This window comes from Arachis duranensis, chromosome 1 (genome assembly GCF_000817695.3).
Source record: "Arachis duranensis cultivar V14167 chromosome 1, aradu.V14167.gnm2.J7QH, whole genome shotgun sequence".
Classification (NCBI taxonomy): Eukaryota; Viridiplantae; Streptophyta; class Magnoliopsida; order Fabales; family Fabaceae; genus Arachis; species Arachis duranensis.
In genome coordinates this window covers 81,351,670-81,364,827 of record NC_029772.3, presented here as the reverse complement: position 1 = coordinate 81,364,827, position 13,158 = coordinate 81,351,670, and the positions used below count along the sequence as shown (strand labels likewise).

General features: G+C 40.8%; 1 protein-coding gene across 1 annotated transcript; it reads right to left on the bottom strand.

The window, feature by feature from the left end:
* Nucleotides 1-201: 201 nt before the first annotated feature.
* LOC127748566 (uncharacterized) lies at nt 202-639 on the bottom strand. The gene has a single exon (XM_052263400.1). The coding sequence runs from the start codon at nt 637-639 to the stop codon at nt 202-204; it is 438 nt and encodes a 145-aa protein (XP_052119360.1).
* Nucleotides 640-13,158: the final 12,519 nt, after the last annotated feature.

Below are 13,158 nucleotides of genomic sequence, written 5' to 3'. Positions count from 1 at the left end.
AGATCAGAGAAAAGACTCATCATGCACCTCTGAAAAGTAGCTGGTGCATTGCACAAGCCAAAGGGCATTCTCTTGTAAGCATAAGTCCTAAAAGGACATGTAAAAGCAGTCTTTCTAAAAGGTCTTGGTCGGAGCTCTGTCCTTGGAGTGCTCCCTCGGCCTTTCCCCGCTACCGGGCTGTCGAGCTTGGTTGTAGGCGGGCTACCGCTTGTTGGCTGCCACGACCTGGCTAACTTCTTCATCATTGATATACTCCCTAGCCACGTTTTGGATTTCTTGCATCATCCACACGGGCTTGGTGGTAAGGTGCTTCCTGAAATCCTCGTTCAGCAACCCATTCGTCAAGCATAAACTGGCCACCGAGTCGGTTAGGCCGTCGATCTCCAAGCACTCATCGTTGAATCTGTCTAGGTATTTCCTGGTCGGCTCGCCGGCTCTTTGCGTTACCCTGAGGAGGTTGATCGGGTATTTTTCTTTTGCAATGCGGGTAGTAAACTGAACTAGGAAGGCGTGGGTGATGTCTGAAAACGCGACCACGGAGCCTTGTGGGAGCCTGTTGAACCACCGAATTGCAGTCCCTGCCAAGGTGACCGGGAATGCGCGACATCTCACTTCGTTGCCTACCCCTTCCAGATTCATCTTGGCCTCGAAGGCCGTCAGATGCTCCTATGGGTCTTGGGTCCCATCATACCTCATGTTCGTTGGCTTATCGAAGTGCTTCGACAGCAGGACCTCGAGGATAGAATGATGGAAGGGGGTTGCTCCCATGATTATGAGACGTCGTGTTCTCCTTGGTCTTTCTCTGTCGTCCTCTTGGTTCACCTCCGTGGCTTGTCTCCTCGTGGGTCGGGTATAAATCATGGGATCTCTCCGTCTTCTTGGCACCTCCCTGCTTTTCCCTCGATGACTTTTTGATTCTGATCGGGGGCTCGGTGTGCGTCTGGAGCGACTTCTTCGGGGACTTCTCTCCCTCCTTTGAGGGGATCGGGAGCAATTCTGTTCGGGAGCTGGTTGGTGATGCGCCCGACTCGCCAGCTCGCGTTTCAGGTTCTGGACCCTGTGTCGCAGTTCCTGCAATATTCTGGCACTGTCACTGCCTATTCCTCCAAAAGGGTGTCTCTCTTGGAAGCGCGAGGATGGCTCGGGTTGTCGTAGAGGGGACCTCGTGCGCTCGCGGGAGGAAGTCAGAAAGTCCATTCAGGCCAATCCCACAGACGATGCCAATGTTCGGTATCTCAGGATCCCTGATGGGTTAGTGAAGTGTCCCGACTGAGGAAGTAGGGATTAGCCTGACTCGGAATCTGTGTGCAAGATGCAGGGGTTGGCGATCTCCCGAGCTCTTCGTGAGGAGAGGGATGGTGCCACCTGCAATGACACTCCGACGCCCCAAGTCAGAAGGTATCCAGGTGGTATGAGAGTAGGGTGATGATAACGTACCTTGGAGAAGGGGTAGGACCCTCCCCATATATACCCTGTCAGTAGGATGAACCCCATAGGTGAGGTCTCCTTCTAGGAAGCTTCTTTTCCCACAGCTGTCATGTGATTGGCAGTAGGGATACAGATATTCGGGTTGTGATTCAGACGGGTTACGCCCGACAATTTGTCCGATCAGATCAGATTTCTCGTAGTCCAGATCGGTCAATCTGCCAACTAGGCTGGGCGTAACAATAAAAAATTTACAAAATCTTTTCAAAAGGAAAACTTTGTAACCACATCCAGTATCCAAAACTTTGTAACTACAATAAAGTTTTCAATAATTATTTGCTTTTCAAAAGGAAAGCTTTTCATTTCAAATGCATGAGAATAGTTTTCACGCTACATTCAAACAAATAATGGATATTCTGGGGGTACAACATTGTTATTGTATACCTATAGACACTGTATACTACCGAAGGAAGGAAGAGCTTTACACATACACGGTAGTGTCAGCTGATATGTATTCCTTCCCCCTTATTTATTTTTTATTATTCTAAACTCTTTTTGATTGCTAGTGCAAAATTGTTGATACATAGAAATTAAATTTTTGTTTATTATTCAATCTAATTAAGAACATTTAAAAGAAAAAGTGATCAATCAGATAAACACTGTCATTATTTTAAAACCTTTTCATCAAAGTGTGCCTAAGTGTGAAAGGCTGGTGGTATATTTAAGTAGTTAAATCCATATTATAATCCTTAGTTTCGTGTCGTCGTGGCAATACAAGAAGCTAAGCCTGGAAGAATGTTTGCTAAATAATATTAATCAACGCGTAAGAATAGACATGGCATGAAAACGACACTGCTTATTGCATTGTGAATCTATGATTTTCCAACTTTAACCATGTATCTAATGCATGTTTTTGGTTCTTTTGTTTTTTCAAAGGAGGCCAAAATCAGGTATTAAATATCTAAATTTAGGATAAATACATAGTAACTTTTGAGTAATAAAGATAATTTTTGTTCGTGTGTGTATCCAATGAAACAATACAAGTCCTTTCTGAAATTAAGAGAGTTTACTAGCTTTGGTTTTAATTTGTATCTGAGTAATTAACCTGTGTCCAGTGTGGATCTTACTTGGTAGTGCTATTTTATTTATTCCTTTTGTCATCGGTCAAAACAAAAAATATTTTAATTTGGTAGTTAATGATGTATAAAGAAACAAAACAAAACAAGATAGAATATTTTACTTGGGTTGAATTTATTGTCCCTTTCTTTGTGCTATAGCGTCTCACAACCAAAAATGACTATGACTTGTAAATTGTAATTTATTTCTCCATTATTTTAGTTAACATATATAGAGTCAGATTTTTCTTGTCATGTAGTAATCAGATCTTATTACTTTTTTCCGTCAAAATAATTGTGATCTAAGTTGCAAACGCGTAAGATGGGGCATCACGGGATTGGTCCACGTCAAGGTTGAGATTTTCATCAATATCATAATTAGATTAGCAAATTATTCAAGAAGCCATTGCATGGGATTGTGGCCACAAAATATAGGATTAACAATGTGAAAATACGGACTATGGAATAGGTAATGATATAAATTTGAAGTAATGTGATAAGGGCCCATTGGAGTTCCTCTGCCAGTTACTTTGACTATGTAATAATAATAATAAGAAGATTCCAATTTCCAAGACTAGAACTCCATGGCAATGCTTCTTAAATGCACGCATACAGTTTTGTATCTCATAAGCCGATGAAATTACGAGAAAATTCCAATTAGTTGTAGTACAAGTATTATATTAAAATTTAATTAGGTGGATATTCCAATAAAAATTTTGTAATTGTCTTCATATATATATATATGTATATATATATATATATATATATGAATATATTATGATATTATTCCGGATAAAAGAGAACATAACTGATGAAACAATTATGGCTATAACTAATTTTATGGGGTAACAGCTAGATACCACAACAGCTACGTTACCAAAATCTATAATCGCTGAATCTCGGCAATAATGTGTTACAACAAGCACTAAATGTCGAAAAAACGACAGCTCCAAAGAGCAAAGACGAAAAAAGGGATAAGTGACCAATAAGTAAACACAAGAGAAATTTACTTTACTACCTAGCACACTACTGATTTTAGTATCGGAGTGTCTTGCAGGTTACGTGTCCACCCGGCCTGGTTCTACACTTGACAAAGTTGGGATCCCTTGTCTCCACCTCTTTAGATCGTGACCTCGCTTCGAGCACGAACATTTGGCGCCATCTATGGGGATCCCGCTTTAAGCAAGAATCATGGCCGAACAACAGATTCATTCCACCGTCAATTTAAGAACGCTGTTGAAAAGCCAACAACAGGAGGATGGACATGAGACGGATGTCACACTAAATCACGAGGAAGTCCCTTCCCGTTACAAAAATCATGAACTTATTAACCCAAAACCCGTCATATCACTGGTTTCAGAGATGAATATCATCATGCCATGCAAGAAATGCGACATAGGGTGTAAGAATTAGAACGCTACTAATTAGAGCTTCAACAACAGTTGGCTGAGTATTCATTATTCAAGCAATCCCGTTCTCAGAGTCGCCCGACCAGGGAACGAGAAGAACATCATCCCGGAACTCATAAATAAAGGCGAAAACTTTAGAGGGGTTTACCTTCTCCCCCACATTGTAGAGACAAGAGAAGGTCACCCGACGACACAGCGATTCTCGGGCAAGAGAAGAATCACGATCTATCCAGTCTAAAAGAAGGTGGACTCCACATAGGAGTCCAATACCTAAAAGGCATAAGGAATCTCGAAAACACATCATCATGGGTCAGACTCCATTTGCCTCCTATGTTCTTCAAGATCGATTGCCAAAGCATTTTGACAAGCCTTTCCGATAACATTGTCAGGACTAGTAATTGTGTGGTTTAATATATTATCTTTCAGATCGATCTCTTCTTTTGTTGTCATCAAGGTCGAATTTCTGGCTCACTTCACCACCAGAATGACTCAGGCAAAACACCCAATCTCTCTATTGGGAGTGGAACAAAGGGTGGGTGAGAGTATCCGAGATTAGCTTGATCGGTTCAATAAGACGCTTCTAGAAGTGAACACGTGAACCCCAGAGATCGTATGCTTGTATTTGATTTTTGGGTGGTTGGAAAGGGACTTCCGTAGGCACTTAACTTCCAGAAATGTAAGATCCATAGAAGAAATCCACCAGATCACTTTGGAATACATGTGAGATGAGGACGTTTCGAAGGTGGTTTCTACTAAAAGAAAGAACTCAGTGCCGTCTCCTTAGAAATGTGAGACTTCGGGACAAACCTCATCTCCAAAACCTCTAATCCCACGGATCAAAAAGTTTGCCTCCTACACCCGTTTAGTAGTATCTCTTGTTGAGGCTTATCAACAAGTCTCCCCCCGAGGCATACTACCAAAAGCGAAGCTGATCCAACCCAGGTTCTCATTGAACAAGTCTCAATATTACGACTACCACAAGTCCTATGGTCACAAGACTGAGGACTGTATTGATTTAAAATATGCTTTGGAGCAAGCGGTCCAACTAGTACGACCGCCTTTGAGGATAGATATCAGGAAACCAGGAACCCACAGAATTCTAGACCCATGGATAGCATGGAAGACACAGCCCAGGTCGTGGTCAATGTGGTGGTTGGAAGGAATAGTTTGCCAAGATCTAACAATGCTGTCAAAAGAGATGTTAAAGCCGCGACCTCAGAAGTCCTCAAAGTAACTAGCATTCCAGCAGTATAGTTCACAACAGAAGACTTCCAGATTGCCACATTGGATGAGGACGAACCCCTAGTCATTGCGGCCAGATTGGGTAATGGCATTGTGAAGAGGATTTTCGTCGATACCAGCACGGAATCAAATCTTCTCTTTAAAAATTCATTTGATGTCCTAGGATCAACACTTAAAACCTCACCTCCCAGGGGTTGTTGGCTTGGGAGATCATTATATCAAGCCGAATAGAGCTGTAGGCCTCTTTTTTACCATAGGGGAGGGCATGAACATTAGGGTAGTACAGGCTGAGTTTGTTGTCCTTCAAGATTCTACCACCTACAATATAATTCTGGGAAGAAAAACACTTAATGATTTGTGCACGTTAATCTCGACTAAGTTTTTGGTCATGAAGTTCTTAACAGCAAAAAATCGGGTTGCAATGATCTGAGGAGATCGGGTGTCCACAGTCAAATGCAACAAAGCTATTCTTACACTCCGAGATAAGGCCAAAGAGTCTACTGGAATCTTCCTTGTTGACTTGGACTCTTGAGTTCAAGAGAACCCGAGGCCAGAGCCTAACGGAGAGCTTGAAAAATTTTATATTTGGGACAAGACAGAAAATACACCATGATTAATAAAGAATTGCCTTACCCCCTGAAATCGGAGCTTCAGAATTTCTTGAGAGGTAATATAGATCCATTTGCTTAGGAGCTTGGTGATATGACCGGAATAGACATTGCATTCATGTCCCATCAACTGGCTATTGATCCCGCCTTCAAACCGGTTGCGCAACGACATCGAAAGATGTTACTCGACCGAGCAGCCGAGGTCAAAAGCCAAGTTCAGGGACTATTGGATGCCGGGTTCATCCGAGAATTGAATTATTCAACTTGGCTATCAAATGTGGCGATGGTGAAAAAGTCTAATGAGAAATGGCGAATGTGTATAGACTACACGGATTTAAACAAAGCATGTCCAAAGGACTGTTTTCCTCTACCTAACATAGATAACATGATCGACTCATCCTCGGGATATCAGATACTAAGCTTCCTAGATGCTTATCGTGGTTATAACCAAATTCTGATGCACAGAGCCGACGAGGATAAAATAGCTTTCATCACCCCTGAGAGGATTTAATGCTATACTATAATGCCTTTCGGATTAAAAAATGTAGGAGCAATATACCAAAGGCTAATGGTAAAGGTTTTCAAGAACCAGATCAGGAGGAATATGAAAGTATACATTGATGATATAATGATAAAAACCAACGAAGATTCCAACCAGATCAAAGACCTCAAAGAAGTGTTTGATTGTCTCCGACTTCATAGGATGAGGTTGAACCCCGCAAAGTGTGCCTTTGGAGTTTGGAGAGGTAAATTCTTGGGGTTCATGGTTACCCAAAGGGGCATAGAGGATAATCCCAAGAAGTGCCAAGCAATCTTGGATATGTCGAGTCCTCAGAATTTCAAAGAGGTTCCAAGGCCGACAGGTTGGTTGGCTGCTCTATCAAGAATTTTGGGAGCTTCCACCACTAAGCCCAAACCATTTTTTAATTTAATGAGAAAAGATGTTGATTTTGCTTGGACGGAGGAATGTGAGGCTGCTTTTCAACATTTTAAAAACTTACTCTCATCTTCTCCTATTTTGGCAAAACCTAAGCACGGCCAGCTTCTATACCTATATTTATCCATGACTGAAGAGACCCTAGCCTCAGCCTTGGTCTTGAAAGATCAGGATAAGCATCAATGTCCAGTGTATTTTGTTAGCAAGTTTCTTCAAGGACCCGAGCTACGATACTCGAAAATTGAAAAACTTGCTTTTGCATTACTCATATCAGCACATTGGTTACACCAATACTTTCAAAGCTACTTAATAATAGTGTGAACTAACTAACCAATTAAGATGTTTTTGCAAAAGCCTGACCTAGCAGGTTGGATGATGAACTGGTCCATTTAATTATCCCAATTTGATGTGCGTTATGAACCACACTGATTTGATGCACCACTATTTCGTAGTACATTTTGTGCTTAATTTAGGTGAATTTTATCCACTTTACCCACATTTATCCAATGAAATGGCATGGTTTTATAATTTTCTTCTAATTTGTACTTAAGTGTGAAAACATACCTTTTAGGCCTTTAATTGATTGGTTTTGATTCACCTTTGATTTCACTAGATGCCTTGATGTGTTTGTTAAGTGGATTTAGGTTAAAAAGGCTAGGGATGGATCAAAGGAATGAAGAGGAAAAGCATGCAAGTGGAGAAATCATAGGAAACCAAGGATTTGGGATGCTGAGATCAACGCACAAGCGCAGCTGACGCACACGCGTGGAGTTGAAGTCGCATGGCGACGTGTACGCGTACATGACGCGTACGCGTGGATAGAAAATTGCCAAGCGACGTGTACGCGTCGATGCTCGCACGTGACCTCATTAAAGTGAATCCACTTGGGGCGATTTCTGGGCTTCCCAGGCCTAAATCCAACTCACTTCTGATGCTATTAAACCCAAGAAATGAAGGGGGATGAATTATCTAGTTAACCAATTAGTTATAGTTTAGTTTGAGAAGTAGTTTAGAGTTAGTTTTTAAAGAGAGAAGCTCTCTCTTCTCTCTAGAATTAGGATTAGGATTAGGTTTAATTCTTCTTCTCATCTACTTCTCCTTCTCAATTTCTTGTTGATACATCTTGTTCTTCTATTCCTCCTTTATTTTGTTCACTTTGTAGTTGATACACTCTTGTTCCTTTTATTTTCTTTTAATGCAATTTGAGGTAATTCATGTTAATTGTGCCTTCTTTGATTGTTGTTGTTAATTCTTTGCATTTAGTAGTTGTTAGATTTCATTCTTGTTGTCATTTTACTATGCTTTCTTTTTATACCTTCCAAGTGTTTGATTAAATGCTTGAAAGGATGCTAGAGTAGAATTTTCTCCTCTTGGCTTAGGTTGAGTAATTGGTGACTCTTGAGTTATCAAGGTCTCTTGTTGATTGATAATTAGAAGTTGCTAATTGATTTGAATTCCACTAAAGCTAGTCTTTCCTTAGGAGTTGGCTAAGACTTCAGGAATCAATTTGATTTATCTACTTGACTTTCCTTCATAGTTAGAGGTTGACTAAGTGGGAGCAATGGACAATTCTTATCATAATTGATGATGATAATGAGGATAGGATTTCCAATTCTCATTCCTTGCTAAGAGCTCTCTTAGCTATTAGTTTTAGAGTAAAGGACAAATTCGTCCCTAACCCTTTTTACCGCGGACATTTTTGTCTCCGAGGATTAGAAAATACTTAAATGTCCCTGACCCCGTTAAAAATTGGACATTTTTACCCCTCCGTTTGAGTGTCTCCATTTGCCTTGACAGAAAACGGTGACGTGGCTCCCGTGGCGCTGAGCTGGCCGTAACGGGCTACCACATTGGATGGGCTTTCCAAAAGAGGACAAATTTGTCCCCAGAGTTGAAAATGCTGCCGTTTCTCCCCCATCCCCAATGTATGAAATCCTGGAGCCCTAATCCTTCGAATGCATTCTAAGGGTGAAGCGGGAGAAGGAAGAAAGGGAGCATTTCGACCATGGCATCCGAAGGTGTGTCCTCAAGCTCGAGAAGAGGCCCAATTCTGACCAGCAATGATGGAAAAGAGGGTGTGTCACCAAGGTGCTTCTGTGGAGAAAACGCAATCCTGTTCATGTCGAGGACGACCAACAATCCGAAAAGATTGTTTCTGGGATGTCCCTTTTATAAGTTATGCAAAAGAAATCTGTGTAACTCTGTATGTGTTTGGATTTATCCTCAATTCCTGATTTTTTGAGCTTTGAGGATTGATTTTGTGTAGGTTAGACAACCATGTTGCAAGTATTTTCTGTGGCTGGACGAGCACATAGCTGGTCTTGGTGTTGGTGTTACAAGGTACCTGGGGCAGGAGGAAATTTTGCATGGTGAAGAACATCACTAGAATAAAGACATGAAAAACAGGATAATATTGATGGAGAAGAGGATAGAAGTGTTAGAGGTTAAAAAATCCATTTGGGTGGAACATATATGTGATGTTTGTTGTCCTGGTATTTGCTTTATTTAGTTGTAAGAAATGATATAAGACATGCAAAATATTGAAAATGAAATGTATTAATCATTTATGTATCTGGTATCACTTTGGGTCATGTTTGTGATTATGTATGTATGAAAAGAAAATTGGCAAAGTTACAGGAAATCAAAGTTTCAACCACTAATATTTAGATATGAAACTATACATTCATCATGTAAACTGACATCAAAATAAAAGGAAAGTAGTATGTCTTGCTACCATTAACATCTTCTTACTTCACAAGTAAATTTTGAACCAAAATAAAGACCCAAACCAAAAAAAGGAAATAGTATCTAGAATTTGTGGTTCAGTTACATTGGGTCACACCTAAACCAAAAAAAGCATAATATCGCCAGCCTTTACTCATGTTGATTCCTTAGTTGTTGGATCAGTTGATGTTGTTGTTTGGGAGACTTCCTGAGCTGGTGCTACTTGCGGTGTGCTAGATTGTCCTTGAACCAGTGGTGCCGGTAGCCTGAAGATCTTTTGCTTTGGTCTGAATTTTGATGGTTTCGGGCGAGAAATGCTGTTAACCATCGATGGAACCTTGCCTGGATTTTTTCTTGGAGGGGTTGTAGTTGGGGCTGGTGGCCTGAATGGAGTGACTCTTGCTCCCAGAGGTGGTATCACAAGTGTGGATCTAGTAAACCTGGATGGAGCTGGTGCAACAGTTGCAGGATTTGGTACAGCTGCACTCATAACCTGCACACAGGAGCAGACCAACCCATGGGAAAAAAATAAAGCACATCAAGTGGGTTGAAACAAGTCATATATGAAATTGATCACAAAGACAAGAAATTAAATAGTTACAGTAGTTGGTTGTTGCAGGGGTGTTGTGTTACTTGGTTGGCTACTTGAAGAATCTTGGAGAGTTAAAAAACATGATCTATCAGTATGATAGTAAGACAGATTAGTCCCCTAAGTTTTCTATACTAAGACATACTGATCCTTTATGAATTCTATACTAATACTCATTAACCCCTAACCTATGTGGCAAAGTTATTTCTAAATCAGCAATTATACAGGAGTGTGTAATTCAAACCAGAAATAGAGAATGCAAACTTACCCTGGGAGTTGGAGCTGACTGTGATAAAGGAAGCTTAACCAGTTGTTGAGAGCTGCTTCCTTCCTTCTTCTTAGGCTTCTTTGTTTTCGGCTTTCAATTGGGGTTTGATGGAGCTCCCTTGCAGGTTTTGTAGTTATGGCCCTTTTCACCACACTTACTGCAAGCCATTGAGAATGACTTCTTTAATTTTCTCCCTTGCATCAATGGCTCAGCAGGATCTTTCTGTCTGTTGTGAAATTTTGGCTGGCCAATAGGTCTCTTGATGATGGGGGGTTCTGGTTGCGAGTACTCAGTTCGGGGCCAAAATTCTGTACTAGGGACTGGTTTGATGCAGTGTGAATAAGTCCTCTTGATTGATTCCATACACAACCAGGGGTGCACATAATCTTCTGCCCTGGTACGCCTCTTTAGTATAACAGCAAGTGCATGTGTGCATGGCATCCCTAACAATGTGACTGGTATCCCAAACCCTTAAATAAGGTTACAAGGTCCCCGAAGTTTACAAAATCTAGGTCCATCTTCGGGAACTTCTCCTCCTTACCATTTTGATATACAAGGAAACCATCACTACTTCTCACGAAGTTGCCTTCGTGGTGAAAAACTGGCACTACAAAAACATCCACCATCTGAAATTCACCAAGAAACAACTTTTTGTCAGTACTGGGATACATTGAAAATTTATTTCAGAACCCCCTTGCCCTAACATAATACTTCCTACTACTACTTCTACACACCATGTTCTAAAACCCATTTTTAGCCCTCATTACACCAGTGTTACACAGTGTCAACATGCACACATGATGACTTCACCCTTAGTACAAACATGAACTACAGAAACTTCAGGGGTAAGGAAGGCGATCTTACCTTGACAGGAAGACGGCAGTGCTGACCTCGCTAGTAACCTTCTTTCCTACCACCGACAGCAACTCCACTGCACGCCGATTGCTCTTCTACGTAGTGTAGTTTTTGGAGGGAGAAACAGGGGAGAACTTTGATCGTTTTGGTGTTATGGGTGTTGCGTATGTGAGTTAAGGTCAGTTTCGAAAGGTTGGGGAGAAACGGTAGCGTTTTCGACTCTGGGGGACAAATTTGTCCTCTTTTGGAAAGCCCATCCGACGTGGCAGCCCGTTACGGCCAGCTCAGCGCCACGGGAGCCACGTCACCATTTTTTGTCAAGGTAAACGGAGACACTCAAACGGAGGGGTAAAATGTCCAGTTTTTAATGGGGTTAGGGACATTTAAGTATTTCCTAATCTTTGGGGACGAAAATGTCCGCAGTAAAAAAGGTCAGGGACGAATTTGTCCTTTACTCTTAGTTTTATTCTTGTAATTTACTTTTCTTATCCTTAATCCAAAACCCAAAAATATACATCTCATAACCAATAACAAGAACACTTCCCTACAATTTCTTTGAGAGATGACCCGAGGTTTGAATACTTCGGTTATTAATTTTAGGAGTTTGTTACTTGTGACAAATAATTTTTTGTATGAAAGGATTGTTTGTTAGTTTAGAAACTATACTTGCAACGAGATTCTATTGTGAAATTTTAAACCATCAATTTTCCATTCATCATGAGCCATTAAATCCCAAACGATAGCCGATTTTCTAGTTGAAATGACACACCTAGATTCCGACATACCGGTATGGGAGCTTCACGTAGATGGAGCTTCCAATGTCTGATATGGCAAAGCAAGCCTCATCCTAACCAAAAGGAAAGATGTGGTAATTGGGGACTCTATTAAGTATGACCTAGAAGTTTTTGGGTAGGGGACTCAGTTCTAAGGCAAGATAATGCTAGGGTACCGGGAACACGAGGTAAGCTAGCTTCAACATGGAAAGGACCCTTTAGAGTGAAGAAAACGTTGGAGAAAGGAGCATACAAGCTGGAAACTTTAGACGGCACCGAGACACTAAGAACTTGAAATGCAACCAATTTAAAGAGGTACTTTTCTTAGAAGATGATAGCAATTTCAAGTAACTTTCTTTTACTTTGTTAAATAAAGGGCACTCTTTTCCTAGAAAACTAAGTTTTTAACGAGGTCCCACTTACATTATTCGAAAACTCTTTTTTGCAATCTTCTACTTGAATATTTGAATTGTTTAAAAGTCTTTTGAGTCTTACTATAAATCCGATGATTACAAAAAAAAAAACCATCAATTTACTCGTTTAAAATTGAAATTGAACTAAAACTAAAGTTTGAAGCAAAATAATTTAACGAAGAAAAAGACATACGATAAATGGTACAAAATGAAACGCTAAGCATTCAATAAGTCAATCCTAAACATAACGGGAATAAATAAATGTTAAGTCTCGAAAAAAACGGAAAAGATACTACAAAAGTGTCACAAACACCGAGGTAATAAAATATTTTTCTCAGCATCAAAAACGCCGTCAACCACAGCCTGCTTGGCCTTCCTAATTGACAAATCAAGTTCTTCAATCTTTTTCATAAGTTTGACAACCTGTTTCTTCAAGGCCCCCTCATTTAAGTTGGAAGCAACTTGGGCCGACTTCAAATCTTTCACCTCATTCTGCAGGAAAGTCTGCTTACTTTGAAGAGTGGTAACCGAGCTATTGAGATCCTGGATCTGCGTGGTGGCCTAAAAAATCATCTTGTCCTTGGCAAGGAAATTTGAGACGAGGCTCATGATCTCCACCTCTACGTCTCAGACATTAGTCACGAAACGCAGGAGCATCCTTTAAACCCGGGGAAGAGTGTCCTCCAGAGGTATCTTAGCAAGAACTGCCCTAGTGTCCTCATCCATAAAGTGCTTGTCCACGAATTCGGGAGCATAGAATCCCTCGTCCAATACATGCCTGAAGACCGGGGTATAGAAAC